Consider the following 19,875-nt stretch of genomic DNA (forward strand, 5'->3'; position numbering starts at 1 on the left):
CCAAAAGTTCATTCACCCTGATTTTGTTTCTATCCTGTATGACTATCTTCTGCAGAACACGAAAGAAGATATTTTTGAGAACTTTGGTAACCAAACAACATTGGCCCCTATTGACTTCCACTGTAAAACCACTTAGACTTCGTATCCCTTTGTCTGTAAACAGTGTGGAAAAAAGTCCAGTTCCGCATTCACAATGGCTTTGAAAATAGACCCAGATCTTATTCTGCTCCGCTTTCCACTCACAGTGTAGTTGTTTGGATCACATACCACTTTGGCTATTTTGCGTTTTGTTTATTTTTTTGGCCTTGTTGAAATCTGTTGTCCACAGTCCGTTGTTTGTAATGCCTTTGTCGGTACTGTCCTTTGTTTCGTCTCCATGTCCCATGAGCCCTTGTAGTGTTCCAGACAAAAACACTGCTCTATTTGTAGCATCACATTTGTTTTTGAGGCTCTAACAGACAGCACAAGTTCTATCCCTGTCTTACTCCTGCCTGCTCCACTCCCAACATATCTTATAATCTTAACTGTGGGCTGCCAAAGATTTATAGTCTAGAAATAAATTACACACTGGACAATAACCCAGGGGTGAAAATAGAAGCAATCCAGAGGAGCCGGAGCTCACGCATCTCTTCGCCTCATTGTCAGATAGATGGCTGTCTTCAGTGTCTTAAAGGAATAGTTCACCTTTAAATTCCCCGTGAACCGGTGGTTGCAATCGTTTTTACTTCTGTATCCTGATACATTTTCGAGTGTAAAGGAATTTCAAAGGAGAAAATTAGTGGGCGTGGCTTGTGTTTTTCACTGCAAATTGATTGGATGAGTAAAAACAGCTTTTGCATTGATTTTGAAATGAGGGAGGTTGATTGGGAGGAGTTAATGGATGCTCCGGCCAAGCCGTCTAATTTACGTCATTTGAGATGTATAGTCATTTCAGGGCGGAAGTGCATTTTCAGATTTTAACTGAAAATTATGAGGGTACATGAATTTTAAAAAGAAAATGACCCACATTGATGAGATATTTAATTTAAATGCTGCAATATGTCATGAAAAAATGTTTAATTTCACTGGGACTTTAAAATGAAAATTCTGTCATTATTTACATGCCCTCTTGTCAATTCAAACCAGTATGACTTACTTTCTTCTGCAGAATACAAAGGAAGATATTTGACATTTTGGTAGCATGTCAACAGTACCTTGAATGCCCTGCAAGTTGTTTTTGAATAAAATCATATAAAAGTGTCAAAAGCGTAAATGTAAATACATGCAGTCAGCAGTTTTGTAAAGCATGTTACTTTTTTTAAAGAAACATCATTGGTGAAAATCTAGTGGCTTTTCTATATGCTGTGCAGAAATTTGTTATGGTGTCCGAGACTTTATAGTTGCCCCATTGTATTTGTGGTCAGTAAACCATTGCTGTTTGGTTTCTTTTACAGCCTACAGTATAAGAATTATGTGTTTTTTATTTTAAGTTAAATCATTTTTATCATTTTTATTTCTTCTAAAGGATGTTTTTCTGTGTAAAGTCTGCATCAATTATTTATGAAATTTGATTAGATCTGAAAGCCCAACAATAGAGAAACACGCCTTAAACCCAAACATTTGTGTTTTACGTTTTACATTTATACACTGTAACTGTACATTCAAGCATATGTTTTTTTTTAATTAAGGCATTTTGTTCATAATTCAGATTAAATGGAAGAGCTTGTTAACAAAATGCCGCTCGTATGAAGAGCACAGACACAACCTGAAACATACAGCATTTACAAAATATGATTTACATCTAAGCCCAGCAGCCAAAAAACTAATTTATTCATCAATTATTAACCGTCATTGTCTTAAACCTGTATATGACTCTTTCTTCTATAAAACAAAAGAAGATATTTTGAGAAATGTCTATGTGGTTTTGTGTCCATATAATGGAAGTCCATGGAGGCCAATGTTGTTTGGTCACCTTCATTCTTCAAAATATCTTTGTGTATACAAGATTTTTCATTTTTGGCTAAACCATCCCTTTAACACAAGCATATTTCTTTTATCATCTTCAGTTTGGATCCTCTGGTTCACTGGCACAGTCATGCTGTGTGCACCTTAATGCTATTTCTGAGGTTGTGGCTGAGAGTTTATAACTGGCCCCTTCGGCTTTGAAAAGAGATACCGGGTTTTTAAGAGGTGGCAGGGCACAGGGGTCCCCTCGACATTCAAGGTGTATCCAATGCCCCGCGCTCAGCGAGACCTAAAACGCAAAACAGACGGCAGCGCGAGTAAAGATCAAAGACTGCCGTCGTGCCCCCGTTCGGCCTGCTGTCCGCACACGCGGAGCTCTCCTGTCAGGATGAATCACAGCCGTGTGGCCCGTCTCTCCATGCACACCAGCTCACAGACAGGTACAGTATCTACTGCTCACTGCCACCAAAAGCTCTGAACCGTGTGTACAAATACAGTCACGTACCTCCATGCTCCTGTGCCAGAAATAGCAGTCAGATGCCCCTTCTATCTTAAAGCAGAAGACAAGAGAACTTGGCTTAACTTTTTCTCCAACTTTACTGTCTTGTGATAAGCAGAGTCTTATTAAATAGTGGACACCGTAAATACATTTCTTAAAAAAAAAAGTCAAACATTTTCATGTAACTCATTTGGAGACCAATGTAGATCATTTTTAACTTGTGTTTTTCCATGTCGCTTTATTCTCTTTAATATGTAAGGCACACTTGAAGCGATACGAGTCGAAAGGCTGAGGTCAAAAGGTTATGTGTGCATTTTCAGCCACATTTATGGCTTTCTTGCTTATAAGGTCAACCCCTCACAAGGGTTAATCTGAGCCCCTGAACCCTTTGAGGTGTTTGTCAGCTACTTGACCTGTTTGTTCAGCTGCGTGCATCTCATTCCTGACCCCCCCGCCTTTCGTATGCCCTGTGCCAACAAGCTGACTGCAGGTCGGGCGTCGTGCCAGGTAATACCCTTTTCTCCAGCAACACTCTTAAACCCAGGCGTTCGAGCTAGTCTTGGCCAAACTGCGACCCGGCGGTCCAGGTCAGCTATTCCAGATTCCACGCAACAGAGGGTGCCTTCTAATTAAGCCTGCCATGCAGCGCATTGCGGGCCAGACACTTCCTGAAATGTGCTACACCACCCATAAAGTGCCAGCGCTGGGAAAAAATGAGTGCGAAAGCAAATGAGATTCGGTCTAAAAATTGCCTCGTTCGAAACCGCCACTCTTCACCTCTCTCAAATAAAATAAAAGGGTGGTCAACTGTGCTGCAGGGTCTCTTATAAAAGCCAATTAATGGTTCTGCCTCATTGCAAACGTCTTGGCTTGGGCTATCAGTTTTTTTTTTTTCTTTGGAATTGTAGTTTTCAATTGCTGTTTTCTAGCTAAAATATCTGAACATGTTACATTTTTACTTCCCGGTCAGGGCTTATAGGGATAATTCACCCAAAAATGAAATTCTGTCATCATTTACTCTCCCTCTTGTCATTTCAAAACCTGTATGACTTTCCTTTTTCCACAGAACACAAAAGATATTTTGAAGAATGTTGTTAACCGGCACCCATTGACTTGCACTGGTTTTGCGTCTACAATAGAAGTGAATGGGTGCCGGCGCTGATCGGTTAACAACATTCTTCATTTTTTGTAAAGTATGTATTTAAAAAACACTTAAATATCCTACTTTAACTAAGGCCTAGTACTGTCTTAAACTAGTCCTTGCCCGGAAACCGCCCCAATAAGGCTTTTTTCCAAGCGCCTATCTTAATTTACGATTTTGTTACATCATTGGAAAATTTTGTAAATTTATTAAGATTAAAGGAATAGTTCACCCGAAAATGAAATTAAAGCCATAATTTACTCACCCTCATGCCATCCTGGATGTACACGTTTGGATGTAAACATAATACTATACATCACTTCACTCATACAAGGCCGCAGAGAGGTTTCACGGATGTCAGTTTATGAATCTCATTGGTTGTTGCGTGTCTTGTGACCACGAGAACCAACGAGATTAACACTTAAAACAACAAATGACAATTTGACAATTGGGTAAAAAACATAATGTATGTTGTCTAAAAAGTCTTAAAATTTAATTTAAAGTTTACTTGAGAAATGTGAAAGATTTTAAGTAATTTTACTGTAAAAACTTGAATGCACTCTCAGATAAAAGCGTCTGCTAAATAAATAAATATAAACGTCATCTTGTTACTGGTTAGTCTGAATGACACAGCGACACTGGAAACTGCAACCCAACGTTGTCCAAGGACACGTGGATTGTGTGTGAGAGCAACAGATAGAGCTGGTATGGAGCAGGATCTGCCGCCGCTTTAACACGGGCCTGATGTTTTAAAATAAAGCAGCCTGTTTGCTTTGATGTCGAGGGGCCTCTGAAGCAGACGGTCTGATTCAATAAAGATCACCGCTGCTTATTTCACTCACGCCGTAAGCTTAGCCTTCACTGCGATGTGCTTGTATGAAGGTGAGACGGGAGAAGACCACGAGAATTCAATTTATGCCAACAGCAGACGTATTTTAAACCCCTCTCCATCTGCATCCCGCTGAGGTTGTGGAGCTCACTGTGCACTTCTGGTGAATGCGAGTATTTCTGCAGAGAGGGTGACAACACCCGGGTGCTCCGGGCTGCCGAGATTCATTTTGACCTGCGGCTGTATTGAAAAAGAATCTGGTTTACTGTGCACATACATCAAAAATTCAAGTTGATCGAAAATTGTTTTAGCAGGAAGGGAAATGAACACATGCTTGTCACCAAATACACGTTAGGTGGTGTCCGAGTGAATTAGGAGGGCTAATACAAATCTAAATAGTTTTAGTGTTGGGATCCTTTGATTTTTAGAATGCAGACATTGAATATTACCAGAATTTGAAATGATGGAAAAACTGGAAATAAGTTTTTTTGATCCAAGTGGATTTTGGCTGCAGCTTAAAAAAAACAAAAGTTATATCTTTGAAGTGTACAGATGCCTAAAATGTATCAATGCACTTGCAGATAATTTGCATTAGCAAAAAACAAGGTGGGATTTAAAGTTGAATTTCTTTGAACACTTAGCATGCAAAGAATAGTTACATGTTTGACATTTATATAGCAGTAAACGCAGGTCTGGGATTGGTCCAGAAAAACTGCAAAAACATCCGTGAAAACATTAATATAAACATCTAAAGGGATGCTCTGAGGTTTCAGTGTAGCCCCTAAGAATGTGGTCCTCTATTCATATGATTGCATGATCATAGTTGGCAGAATTACTGAGGAATTTGAGAATTTGAGCCCTGTTTAAGGGGGAAGAATATTCTCCATCTGACATCAAAAGCAGAGCTTAGGTCCGTTTCTGGATGGAGCTAATAAGAGTCTTGTGGAATGGCTTAAAGTGTTTGGAAGAGTTTATTATTTGAGGATGGATCTAATTCGACTGCCGGAGAAGGTGAAAGAACCTTTGACCTCAGCAGTTGATCTGAGATAGAACTCATCTTCTGCACATTTTGACGCACGTTTTGTGATATGATATGGCCCGTTTATTTATCACTCAAATGTGTCCATACATCTCTATGCACAAATTCTGTTAGAAATCCCTACTGGCACATAACTATGACTCAATAAATACTTTTGAAAGATTATGCAGAGATTGACTTCACTTTCTTCAGCAATACGGGAATACGACAGGACATTATATATGAATTCTGTTCATATCAACTAAATGTATTTACGTGAACATTATCCAACATTCCAATATAGTACCCAATATTTGTAGATCTATCCATAGATCCTGAGGAGAGGGTTGCCAACTGCATGTTGGGCATAATAAGCATGCAAAAACATGAAAACTGGTTGCTCTTGCTGTTTTTTAAAGTGTTGAGAACTTTGTATTCAAAATGTTACATAGCTCACAAAATGTAGTTTGCTGATTCCTGACATTGATTTCCCTTTATAATATAATTTTCCCTTTCATTCCTTATAAACAAAGTTAGATGTCAAGATACCCCAAGTCTTATATATGCAATACAAAGAGAACCATGAAGAGTTATGTGGTTATTATCTTGGGTATTATTTTTCATAGTTTTTCATGAAAGCAACTATGATCCGGAGATTCTGAGGGAAACCATACGAAGATCCTGAGCTCTTCTGTGCTCAATGGAAACTGTGTGTATGTTTCTCATAGCAAGTCCTGTTCAAACACACAGCCACAGTTTTCCACATTTGTGCAATAATTCTTAGTTCTCAGTCCTTATAAGTTCAACGTTTTTTCCAACACCTTCAACTCAGAACTCTCTAGCTTCCTCAAACTGTTTGTAATAGTCCTCATCCTGAGGGTTCTCTACACATTTCTGACTGTTATTGGGAGGTCGAGCCTGGTTGTAACGGCTCCAGTCGCCCTTGCAGATGATCCACGGTAAGATGTCCACTTTGTAGTGCAGGTCAGCGGAGAACTCTGTGCTGATGAGGTTAGGCGTGCCGGCCCCTTTGCCACGTGTGATGAGCTTCATGCTGTCGTCATAGCAACAGTGCTGGGCAGCCAGCGTGGTGGATTCCAGCGTGAGCATGGAACGGATGCAATAGCGTGCGGTGGGTTTGTAAATCTCCAACTTCTCCTTTGGCCCGCTGGCGTCTTTCCAACGGAAGTGACGTCTGGTAGGGTCATCATGGACGTCTGCGGTGCTGTAGGCCACCTCGGTTGGGTAAGAGCAGGGGCAGCTGGGTAAGTCGTTGGCCACTTTGCTCATGTATTTCTTGAGGAACTCGCTCTTGCAGTTCATCCAGCGCTCGCAACTGTCCGTGTCTGAGGAGTAACCAACATCAGGATCATTAATGTCACACAGTTAAGTAATATTTTGAGGTCATGATGTTCATGTAAATACAACCAATAATGGAACAGTGGGTCATTTTGGTAACAACCTACCCACGCCGAAGAGCTCTGTTGCATTAAACTCCTCCGTGCCGGCCAGCAGACTGACTTCGGTCGCAGCTGTCTTGAAGGCATCTTCAATCCCTGCATGTACAAAAGCCGTCAAATAAGTACCAGCAATGTGTAACTTTAGAATCTAAGAAGAGTTTGCTTTAATAACGTTAAAATATCTGTGAATATACCGAAAAATGTAATGCAATATATAAAATAATACATTTACATATATGGCAAACCAAGTGCTTAAATTTTTTTAAATATGAAAAGTATAAATTCCTTGTATTTTTCAATGTTTTAATATTAAAATATGTATTATATTTATATATACTGTATATATAAATATATATTAATGATTTTATATGAAGAGTTTGGTTCCAAAATGAGAACTCTGTTTAAAAAAAATTAAATCATGTTTTTATTGTGTTTTATCTTGTTAGTTAGCTGTATTTGTTTAGTTATTATGGCTTAAATCAAAACAAACCAACTGCAGTTTGATTGATATTAATTGGAATGCACAATAAAAAACATGATTTTTTTATTTTCTCATTTTGGAACCAAACTCTTCATATATTGACAGTTATTATATAGCAGTATATATATTTTCTTTGGGTAAGGGAATTGATCACAGCCTCACCTGGGCAACTGGGCATGTCACAGGTCCGGGACTCTGTGGCGGTGCAGGCGTAGCCGCATGACCTTGTCCGCTTCTGGTTGCCATTTTCACAGGTTACACTGCACGGCGACCAACTACTCCAGTCTCCTTCTCCATCTATGTAGTCTAACAGAGGCAAAAACAGGTCAAAAACACAATCGCTGGCAGTCTGAAACTTGTGGAGTTCAAGCACAAGTTGTGTTCACAGCTCCCCGTGTAAATCTGATTCAGACCGTATGTTTCAGATACCTGAGGCGCATAAACCCGTCTGCTAACTATACTATTAGCATACCTCTCTAATTGGCTGATCCACAAGGGAATGTGTGAATCAGCCAGGACTGCATACTTCAGCCAACTTCCAGCTACTTTTTAAACAATGACCTAGTAGTACTCTTCAACTCAACCTGTGATTCAATGAAGGCCCAATGGATACTTTACTAAACAACAAACACCAAGAAGCCATCGGGACGGGTGGAGTATTCGCTGCTACAAATCTGATGCATTGTATGCTTAGAATTAGGAGAGCTTAAAATAAGGACACAATTTTGATTTTGTGGGCTATTTTTGTATTATTTAGAAGCATTTTTAAGCTGCAACTTTTGCCTCGCTATTGTCATCTCTGCTTGAAGCGTAATATTGCAGGTTATTTTACGTACATATATCTACACACAAGGGATAAAGTTAAATCACCTCAAACTGACATTTTGCGCAAAATTATCATTACACGCTTACAAATCACATAATTTGTAATGTCAGAACACAGTTTCGAATGTTTTTATGTATCTGCTCAATACTTTATTTTAACCCAAAAAGTTACAGAGCTTTAAGATAAAAAAGATTCGTGCCTTTCTCCAGGTATTTGTCTTAATACATTTAGTTTAGGCCAGTAACTACAGATACTGATTTAGGATTATTGGTTGACTGATATAGGGTTTGATGCTTATATTATTCAATTTCATCCCACAAGTTCTGAATATGTGGTCACATCCTTGGTATATGTTTTACTCATACTGAAATAGCTTCCATATATATATATATATATATATGTATACACATAGACCATCCGTCTAACCACAGTCTATATCCATTTCAAAAAAGTGGTTATTGGTCTCAAAGCAACATTACCAACTCAGTGCCGTCAAACCAACATGGTCACAGTCGAGAGCAGTCTGACACACAGGGAGCAACATGTTCGATACCCACTTGACCCAAAGTTCCACTAATATAAACTAATATGACAATCTACAACACTATACCCAAAACCATCCAACAGACAATGCTTCTCATGATGAATGGACAAGTATTTTTATGTCTGTATGGTATCACCGTAACGCATTGATCAAAGAAAATTCCTCCGAGGCATAAAGGGGTTTAGGCAAGTGGGGACAGGGTAAGAATGTGTTTGACAGGAAGTCTGATCACATATTCACTCATTTAGCTCCACTTTACCAAGGAAAGAGCGATGGAGAGAGAACGAGGGCTATTAGGCTAAAAGAACAGATGCTCTGGATTCTCTCGTCCCTCCTTTGATGTTCAGGAGTGCTTTTTATCAAACAGACACACTCCGCCACACAGAAATCTGTCAAAGTCTACAATCGCAAACTGTAAAAGATGCCCTGCCCCTGTTATAGTGACAGCTCAAATCGTCTGTCACGCAAACCTCAGTATTCGAACCTCTCAAAGCCATTCGTTATGACATTAACTTGCTGCGTGCCGTAACGTACCGTATTCAGTCTGGGTTCTGCTCCCCGTGCTGGCAGCCCCTCTTCGTTCCCAGTCAGCGAGGGGCTTGAGGAAGTTGCTGTCTTCTGTGTTGCTCTCGTGGGGGTAGTCCTGTTCCTCGGGCACCTTCGGGGTTGACGCTGAGGATGAAGATGAGGAACGTTGAAACCAGTTCCTCCAGTTGGGAGCCGTCCAGCCTGGCTTGTTTTCTTTGCGCGTTCCCTTTTCCGACTCAGGCTGCTCAAGACTGTCCACCACTTCTATAGTAACCTTTTATGATATATTAGTATGGTTATTGTTGTAAATTATTACATTGAAATACACAAGCAAATAAGCAAAAGACGCAGTATATTCATAACTTAAAGTTCACCCAAAAATAAAAATTCTGTCATCATTTACTCACCCTCACGTCATTTCAAATCTGTATGACTTTCTTTCTTCCACAGAACACAAAAGAAGATATTTTGAAGAATGTTGGTAACTGGCCCCCATACACTTGCATTGGTTTTGTGTCCACACAATAGAAGTGAATGGGGGCCAGTTAACAACATTCCTCAAAATATCTTCTTTTGTATTCTGCGGAAGAAAGAAAGTAATTAAGGCTTGAAATGACAAGAGGGTGAGTAAATGATGACAGAATTTTCATTTTAGGGTGAACTATCCCTTTAAATCTAGTATCTGCTTTGCATATAGGAAAATATAAGCACCTGTTTTCAATTAGAATCAGAATCAGAATCAGAATCAGAAGAGCTTTATTGCCAAGTGTGCTTGCACACACAAGGAATTTTCTTTGGTGTTGGAAGCTTCTAGTACAGACATTCAACACAATGACAATACAATATAATACGATTTACAGTCTAAAAGATTCTAAATTGTGCATATATAAAATAGTCTTTATTTTACAGAAAATGGGGGATAATAACATATAAGAGACATTGTACANGCAAACCTCAGTATTCGAACCTCTCAAAGCCATTCGTTATGACATTAACTTGCTGCGTGCCGTAACGTACCGTATTCAGTCTGGGTTCTGCTCCCCGTGCTGGCAGCCCCTCTTCGTTCCCAGTCAGCGAGGGGCTTGAGGAAGTTGCTGTCTTCTGTGTTGCTCTCGTGGGGGTAGTCCTGTTCCTCGGGCACCTTCGGGGTTGACGCTGAGGATGAAGATGAGGAACGTTGAAACCAGTTCCTCCAGTTGGGAGCCGTCCAGCCTGGCTTGTTTTCTTTGCGCGTTCCCTTTTCCGACTCAGGCTGCTCAAGACTGTCCACCACTTCTATAGTAACCTTTTATGATATATTAGTATGGTTATTGTTGTAAATTATTACATTGAAATACACAAGCAAATAAGCAAAATACGCAGTATATTCATAACTTAAAGTTCACCCAAAAATAAAAATTCTGTCATCATTTACTCACCCTCACGTCATTTCAAATCTGTATGACTTTCTTTCTTCCACAGAACACAAAAGAAGATATTTTGAAGAATGTTGGTAACTGGCCCCCATACACTTGCATTGGTTTTGTGTCCACACAATAGAAGTGAATGGGGGCCAGTTAACAACATTCCTCAAAATATCTTCTTTTGTATTCTGCGGAAGAAAGAAAGTAATTAAGGCTTGAAATGACAAGAGGGTGAGTAAATGATGACAGAATTTTCATTTTAGGGTGAACTATCCCTTTAAATCTAGTATCTGCTTTGCATATAGGAAAATATAAGCACCTGTTTTCAATTATGTAAAATATTGCAATATGTTTTTCAGTATATTCCCATATATTTTTGTTTGTAAAAATATATGCGATGTAACACTATAAATGTAAACACTATGAACTAAAATGTAACACTAATTCCATGCTGTGCTATAAACCAAAATCAAACGCTGCAATCTGTATCAATCCTTTCTATTGCAATTCTAATTTGTTTATTTGCACATGTTAAGAATAATCACTCAGATCGAGTGTGTTTGTTGTACTGAGTGATGTTTTGTGAGGGGAAATGTGTGATCTGCTGGAGGGTCTAGATGGATGTCGGCTTAGGTCATGGTCATGCACCCTGGCTCACTCGGAGAGGCGGCAGTGACACCCCCACCCCGTCCAAACACACTACAAGTAACATGTGCCTCACAGATTGGGGCAGAGGGGTGGGCTTACCCTCTTCAACCCTCGCTCTCTCTCCACCTAAACATCAAGTTCAAAGGGCCTCTCAGCCTCCTTAAGAACATGAAAGCCAGACGATGCCTCGGATCAAAGATACCCAATGCCCACCCCCCCTCCTTCTCACCCCAACCCCTCACACACATTCACTCATTGCCCGCTCCCTTCCATCTTTGGACATTGATACACTTTATCTGTTCTGGGTTAAGATTTCCAAGTTTTTTCTTCTGATGTGGACCGAGCCCATATGGATTGGCTGGCCGGTGCTGTGCAGGTGGATGTTGTTATGGAGCCTCCACTAAGTGAATGTTAGGGGTTGTTTGAATTGTGTGTTTGTGAGTGTCTGTACGTGTGTGAGAGAGAGATAAAGCGCGGGGGCTAAAGTCTTCTTTCTTGAATAGAGGTGCTGATGTGCAACAGGGCTTTCGGCCACATTCTGTGTGCCAACATTTGGCTTTATTATGTGCTTGGTCGGCCATGTCTCCTTCACAATTCTTTGTTTTCTGTTAGCAGCTTTACATTTTCTATACAAGAATACATTTGTTATCTTTCATTACATTGCATAATAAAATTGGGTGCCCTTATGACTTTTAAAATATATATTTACTGTCAATATATTGAATTCAATAATTTAATATGTATCTGAAAATATATCGACTAATACATTGTTACTATATAACAATATTTCAAATAATACATAAAGAATTGCTGCTTTGCATTCAATTCATAAACACATGGTTCCAAACTAAGGAAATGTTTTATTTAAATATTATATTATATTATATTATTTCCTATCTTTGTTTCATGAGGGAAGGGAATGATATTTGGGTGTATTAACTATTTAACATCTGCTTCAGATTATTCGAAAGGACAGTGCTAAACTGAAATCAAATTAACTAATGACTGAAACATCATATTTGCAACATGCATGTGTTTTTTTTTGCAACATGCAATAACACAGTTGTGTAGTGAGTGATGTACATTATCACAAATCAAACCATCCCATCCAATCATACCCCAAAAATCTGATCTTAAGGGGTCACAGAGGGTCACATTATGACCAGGGGTAAATGCAACACACAACTAATGATGTAAAAACTTAAAGGAAAAATGTGTTATTACCTGTATATTGGGGTTCTGTTCATTTATGTCTGCTTTTGAAAGATCAGGGATCTTATGCAAATCGAGCATGAAACCTCCCGGACCGTCTCTCTGCAAGCTGCCCCCCGTCACTTGACTCTGAACCCAGGGCTGAGATGCTGGACTGTGAGCCACTCTGGACTGTCTCGTCCCAGACCCCAGCTGAACGGAGGAGCTGCTTTCCGCATTGACCTTATTCTGCGTAAATCCAAAACAGAAACTATTAGACAAGTGACACATTTTTTTTATAATGAGTTGATTTATTATGAAAAATGATACAGGACGTTCAGAGTGAATCATTCAAGTGTAAGTAATGCTTGACTCTTTGTTGTTGTAGATCAAAAATGATGTTCTACAATTGATGTTTGAATCATGTGATTAGCCATACAATCGTCCTGTGAATCTGGTTTTGCCCACTATAATAAACCTTGTGTTGGACTGACAGAACACCCAGACAATCATGTTCTAAATTCACCTTATGCCATTTTACAGCAGGTTTGGAAGTTTAATATTAGGATTTATTGTATTTTGAATTAGCCAGCCATAAAATGCTTCAAAAGAAGAATTATTCAAACGTATTTTTTTTTTCACCTGGAAGGTGCGACTGAAACCTAGCCGCCTTTGTCGCCCCTCAAACCAGCCATATGTTCCCGAAACAGACCTTAAAGACAGAGATCAAGGGAAACAATACTGGTTTCATCCAGCTGAGCCCAGTACTGTTTGTTTACACAGAGAAAGATTAGAGACATTAGCAGCTCCACTCACTCAATCTCACCTCTGATGGCATCATTACCCACAGGTGCTACATTGCCCCTTACCACCTCATAATATAAACACAGACTAAAGGCATTCTGGGAGTTCTGGAGTACTTAGGCCACAGTTTGAGAACCAGCTTAAAGCTTACAAAAACCCTTACAAAAATTATACTAAAGATAATTTAAAGGGAAAACATGGTTTGATAATGAGTTCACATGACCTTTGTTATATATATTTAATTTTGTGACAAATAAAAAACAAATGACTGTTTTCTTTCTTTTTTTAAAGGAATAGTTCACCCAAGAATGAAAATTCTGTCATCATTTACTCACCCTCAAGTTCTTCCAAAACTGTATAAATTTCTTTGTTCTGTTGAACACAAAATAAGATATTTTGAAGAATGTGGTAAACAAAACAGTTCTGGGGCACTATTGACTACCATAGTAGTTTTTTTCCATGGAAGTCAATAGTGGGCCAAAACTGTTTGGTTACAAGCAGTCTTCCAAATATCTTTCCTAGTGTTTAGCAGCACAACAAAATGTGAGTGGGGTCATTTTGGGTCACCTATCCCTTTAACTACTGTGGGCCTAACTCCTTTCTGCATCTGGATGAAAAGAAAGATTTCTGGCCCACAACGGCTTCGTTTTTAGCTGCTGTTTTGCTATAGAGCAGCTGAAATAGATATAGTGCAAGGCTCGTATTGCAAAATTGTTGTGCGCCTCGCCTGCTGACTGAAAAATACACTTTTCCCTGTCAAAAGGGGTTGTAATCGTTTTCCCTTAAGATTGCCAAGGCATGTGTTCGCTGTCACATAGGCACACAGGGGGCAATTACTCCACAATTGGACAGCTATAAGTAGCTTGTAATCATGCATACTGAGCTAGACAATAAGATCAAAGAGCACCATCAATCTTTTGTCTCTTCTTCCCCTTCCTCTCCCTTTCACCCAAGCCATTTCATTTGACTGCCTGAGCGCTACATTGCTCCGTGGCTTGCAATGCAATCCCCTTGAGGTACTAAGAAAAACATGGGCTGCTGTATAAAGCTGTTTAACGCTGCGTTAAGGAGCCACACGGACAAGCGTTACTGTTACAGAGCACATTGATAACAATTAAAAATGTAAGAAATTTGAGAGTCACATGAAAAGAACTTTGAGAGTCTACGTCTCCTATAAACATCTGTCAAGTGTAACTGTCAGCTCCTGTTACAGTTATACAACTTCTTTAAAAATCCCACAATAACAAAACAAACATGATTGAAAGTCACCCCCCCCACACACACAACTCAACCACCCACCACCAGCACATTTCGGTGTCTACTTCCTCCTCCCCACTTCCTCCTCATTCCCTCTGCTTAAGAAGCATGACACCAGTTTCAATTGGGAAGCTCTCAGGGGGTCTTTCCCAAAGAGCGGACAGGAAGCGAGGGCTGGACACGCCACAAAAGGCTGTTCAAAGCACACCTATACACAAAAATTACCTTTCTGAAACAGGAAATACCATTTTTGGTAAGTGTGTTAAATTGAATGCTGTGGTATGATAAATAACGAAATATGAATTGCTGTCACTTTGTGCTTAAAGGAACAGTTCACGCAAAAATGAAAATTCTGACTTCGCTTACTCACCCTCGAGTTGTTGTACATTTTTCCTACTATGGTAGTCAATGGTGGCCAAGAACTGGTTTGTTACAAGCATTCTTCTAAATATCTTAACTAGTGTTTAGCAGAACAACCAAATTTACACAGGTTTGGAACAACTCGAGAGTGACTGTGAGGAACAACTGTTCCTTGAACTTAAATCCAATAATACAACTATTCTGTCTTTATACGCTTTTGTTTGGTTTGGTCTCATGATTTTCAGGTGCTGGTGCTATACATCCATCCATGCCTGAAGCTATCTGAGATCAGAAGCTCTGCCCAAACCTGATTATGTCTGACATATTCTATGTACATTCCTGACATATTTCCAACAACCGTGTATGTCATAAACATGTTCTGAGCAGAGAGTTTAGTCCCAAGACAGTGTCCAAACTCCCCACACAAAACCACGGACTTGACCTCCAGGTCGCCTTTAAAGACCCTCTCAGGATCCATTCACTAACCTCAGCCACTGACAGTAATGAAACCACTGAACAAACTGTTGTACTAACGTGGAAACGTTTTACTTAGTTATAAAAGATTTTCATACAAGGCTATAGTTTTCGAAATACAGAGTCAAACAGCTGTTTAACTGTATCGCATTTGAGACCTGCTGTATGTGGATAAACACACATTCACAATGGTGTTGTGCCAACGTTTGCAGGCAGTCAAAGGCATCTCGGGTGTCATACTAAAAATACATCAAAAAGGCAGCCGCAGGGTTTTTTATGCTTGCAACAAAGCCCTGTTGATCTCAAAGCCTTCTTGACCCCTGCTCTGTTCTCTAGGAGCGTTGCACTTGCTCCGTAAACAGATGGTAGAACACTTTTAGCCGAAATCTGCACAGACTCATTAAAGGCAGGTCTAATCTGAGCTAATGGCTCAAAAGGACACTCCAAACAGGGTCCGCTTTCTGTAGCCCTGCGAGTCACTGAGCTGTTTAATAGCGTAGATCAGATTGGTTGCATGTACGATCTATATTTGGCCTGAAGATTTATCTGACCAAAACCGAAGTTTAAAGCAAGATCATATTAACAGGATGCTTGGATGACACTGACGGACCAATGGTGATAAATGATAGCCTGCGGCTAAGAGGTAGTCAACATTGCTGACCCTGTGCTATGTCAAAGCTTCCTGACTATACACTACAAAACAATGAATTATTGAATGAAACGTCAAATATCTTGACATCTGTGACGGTCTTTCTGTAGCTTGGTAAAATGTTGCATATGAAGTGCAAAGGTTATGCGTTTGATCCCCAGGGAGCACATATACAGATAAAATGTATACGTTGAAATATGGATAAAAGTGTTAAATCTAATGTAATGTACAAAAGGCTGAATTTTATCCCTTTGCTGCCCAAATTCTCACTACCATATTGCAAAGAAATGAAAAAATGTATAGATGCAAATGATAAAATGCATACTGATAAAATGTATACATTTTATAAATGTCTAAATATAACGGCAATTGTGTTGTATTTGCTTTAATTTATGTCCGTATGGATGGGTGCAAATATCACAATGCAAAACAAATGTATTGTTTAAAAATATTACTGGGGGGGTTGTGAAGGTGACCTGGACATGTTTTCGTGAAGCCCTTATACATTAAGAATAAACTCACCTGCACCTGTGAGTCCTGCTCTGCGCTCACAGTGTCATTCCCCTGCTGAAGCGGACTGCTCCGCAGCACAGTGATGTGTAGAGTCAGTAGAAGGAGTCCCAGCAGTAAGAGAAGCTCCGCCGCCAGCCGCAACATCCTCTTCACCCGACCGCTCTTAGGACCCTGCGGTGATGCCGGGGTCCCGCTGCCGCCTCCCGCCGCCGCAGACACTCCGATCTCCGGATCCGCCGCGGACGAGGAGCCGCAACACCACTGCGGAGCCACCTCGGGGTCCAGAAGAGCAATATTCACGCGAAAAATAGTGAAGATCTTGAGATTATTTTTAAAAGGCTAAACGAATCCACATCTGATAGACAAATCAATGAGTTTTACAGCTCCGTGGTTGTTTGCCTTTAAAATAAAGTTTATTCCTATGAATGCTTCACTGATGTCCGAAAGAAGAGTTCACAAACCATAAAGGCAAATATGAACTTCACACTCCAAATCCTTGTACCATTCCATTTGGGTATTTCACATTTCTTCTGCAAAAGTAAAAAATGATGCTATATGAAGGTCTGTGTTTTAATGGTGCGCAGGTAAAGCTGGCAAATTGGCGCAAGATCACACAGTTCTAAGACCGTGCAACATTCTGCTTTGCTTTGAAATAAAAACAAAGTAAAAGCAATCAAATCTCAGACAGATTCAGGTCCTCGTGGTTTCTTCTCTTTCACGTCCATTGTAAAACTTCTGGTTTGGAGACATGGTCGCGCTCCGGTGAGTTGCGCAAACTGTGTTGTCAACCTCTCCAAACGCCAGTATGTCTTCAGGGATGAAGGCTCGCTCACTGTAAGCCCATCTTCAATATGCTCGAGATCTAAAGTTTCTTGAGTTTGCAACTCAACTGAGCTCAGTCCTTCTAAAGGGGTGTATGAGGCTCTCTTGCGCAACAGTATCCACGCACGCATACGCGCACACCTTCTGTGTAAAAGTGTCCTGTCAAATAACACACGACACCGCAGCTCAGGACGTGTGTGTTCCCCTCTGTCGTTGTGTGTTTTTAGTCCAGCACAAACACAGTCAGACTCGTGCCCATGAAGCCTTTGGTGTTTTTATATCCCCCCTCTTCTGTTGGTTTGCCGTCACCTCCCCTCCTTACTGATTTAACCCTTCTCTTGCCCCATCCCACCCAGCGCACTCATCACCGGACTCTTGAGATGCCTTTATCGATATCTGTTGTAAATTCATCTCATATCTTTTAAATCACAGTTTAAGATTAAACTAATGTTAGTTGCTACAGTTAATTGTCATCAATAGAAATTTAAACTTAAAGGTAAAATTCAAAATGCTCCATTGACATTCACAGGGTGTCTATTTAAGCTGATTGTTTTAGATATTAAATACTTTTGTTATTTCCCTGTGAAAAAATTACATACATGACCCTTGTGTCCCGTGATGGGACAAGTTGTCACTATCGATTTGAGATTACATTTTTGAACGTAAAGTAGAAAATCATATATTGTTCATATAGACACACCTTTCTGAAATGGCTTTAATAAATGACAGAAATCAGAAAAAAATGGAAAATGTATATCAGATGATATTCTTATGAATAAATGTCCATCATGTGACAACTTGCCCAAACATGATATTCATGAAAATGTCAAAACTACTACGAAAAACAGAAATTTTTGCAGCTGCAACTATGATTCTTTGCCCAAATCCTTAATTTCTTACTTTGTTCAAGTCTCTTTATTGCAAATCATTTAGTGATTAGTTAAATTAAAGTGATTAATGGGCCGTCATTAGTTCCAATAGGTCTAAATTTTCTTTAAGTGAATCTAATGGTAATGAAGGTACCTTGATGTGAAAAGCGATAATTACTGATGTAATGAAATGAGGGTCTTTTTGACCTCGTCCAAATTTCACACTTTCAGGAATGTGTGGAGAAGGCACAAGGTGTCACGATTTGCATTCGTTTGTTCTTCATGGGTCGTCTAGGAGCCCACATCAAAAAGTGTGACAAATGTTTAGCTCTTGTCCTGAATTTGTGTATTGCAGGGTTTGCCATGTGGTGTGGGAGAACAACTAAACTTCTGTCAAAAATATCTGTATGCCTTTCGAGACATTTGCATCCTGAAAAGCCGGTCTGTTTTACACTTCAGTAACATTTTAAAATGTCCCAATCAAGACAGTCAAATTGTCTGATCTTATTTGGTGCTGTTTATCTCCAGATCTCTCCTTCATAAACAGGACAACAAGGAATCTTCAGCCATATCCACTGAGAATAGCTTCACAGTTAAAGTGGCACACACTTCAAAGGGCGGATGAGTAAGCTAGCTGGGCCCCTTCGTTGATGGTCAACGCTTAGACAGATGTTTTCTTCAAGTGCATTGCAGCGATGGTAGCACAGCAGAAGGAAGAAGAGTTGACTGGACATCTGTTCTCCAGACTGACTAGACCCTTTGACACGGGGTGGGGGAAACTGATGGAGAGGGGCCCGTCCTGTGCGTGTCCATGTGTGTTTGTTCTCTCCGCCATTTGCGCTCGTCTGCTGAACCGTCGTTCTGTCTTTCATTTTCCTATAAACAACAAGGAACTTTTTTTCTCCGGTTGGGCTGTTACAGCCAGCAAATCAAAGAGCAAGTCATCAATCTAAGTATCATGCTAAGAGTTACAATGGTGATAACTCACGGGTCGCCCTTTTTGGGGTTCAAACCTACAACCTAAAGCCTTTCGCTGATGCACATCCTGATGCATGCGGAAACAGCAGCAGAGGTTTTCTCACCTGCCAATCATCCACCGAGCAAAATAAGTTGTTTCCTGATTGTGCATTGCTTTGAAAGAAATTAAATGAACAGAAAGCGTGCCGAGCATACATATGACACTTCTTTAGTATGCATGATATCAACAAGCATTGAAACATCATGTTAAAGTGATAGTTCACCCAAAAAGGGAAATTCAGTCATGGTTTACTCACCCTCTTGTCATTTCAAACGTGTTTGACTTTCTTTCTTCCGCAAAACATGAATGAAGATATTTGTAAGAAAGTTGGTAACCGAAAAACACTGGCCCCTATTCACTTCTATTGTATGGACACAAAACCAATTTTCACACAACATTCTTCATACTGTCTTATTTTGTGTTCTGCAGAAGAAAGTGATGCAGGTTTGGAATGCCAAGAGGGTGAGTAAATGATGACTGAATTTTCCTTTTTGGGTGAACTATCACTTAATGCTTACACATCTACATTTCTCTTCGTTCTCTACAATTGTACTCAAAACATCACAATTGTGCTTAGAATTCAATATATGTGTAAGA

At 39.9% G+C, this 19,875-nt stretch overlaps 1 protein-coding gene across 1 annotated transcript; it reads right to left on the reverse strand.

Annotated features, from left to right (window-relative positions):
- Positions 1-5,015: 5,015 nt before the first annotated feature.
- Positions 5,016-16,883, reverse strand: ism1 (isthmin 1). Its single transcript, XM_057341981.1, has 6 exons — positions 16,579-16,883; positions 12,546-12,761; positions 10,288-10,555; positions 7,535-7,678; positions 6,898-6,987; positions 5,016-6,777 (listed from the first exon to the last, which is right to left on the reverse strand). The coding sequence occupies exons 1-6, from the start codon at positions 16,711-16,713 to the stop codon at positions 6,260-6,262; spliced, it is 1,371 nt and encodes a 456-aa protein (XP_057197964.1). The 5' UTR covers positions 16,714-16,883; the 3' UTR covers positions 5,016-6,259.
- Between the last annotated feature and the right edge of the window lie 2,992 nt (positions 16,884-19,875).

Source organism: Triplophysa rosa, linkage group LG9 (genome assembly GCF_024868665.1).
Source record: "Triplophysa rosa linkage group LG9, Trosa_1v2, whole genome shotgun sequence".
Taxonomy (NCBI): domain Eukaryota; kingdom Metazoa; phylum Chordata; class Actinopteri; order Cypriniformes; family Nemacheilidae; genus Triplophysa; species Triplophysa rosa.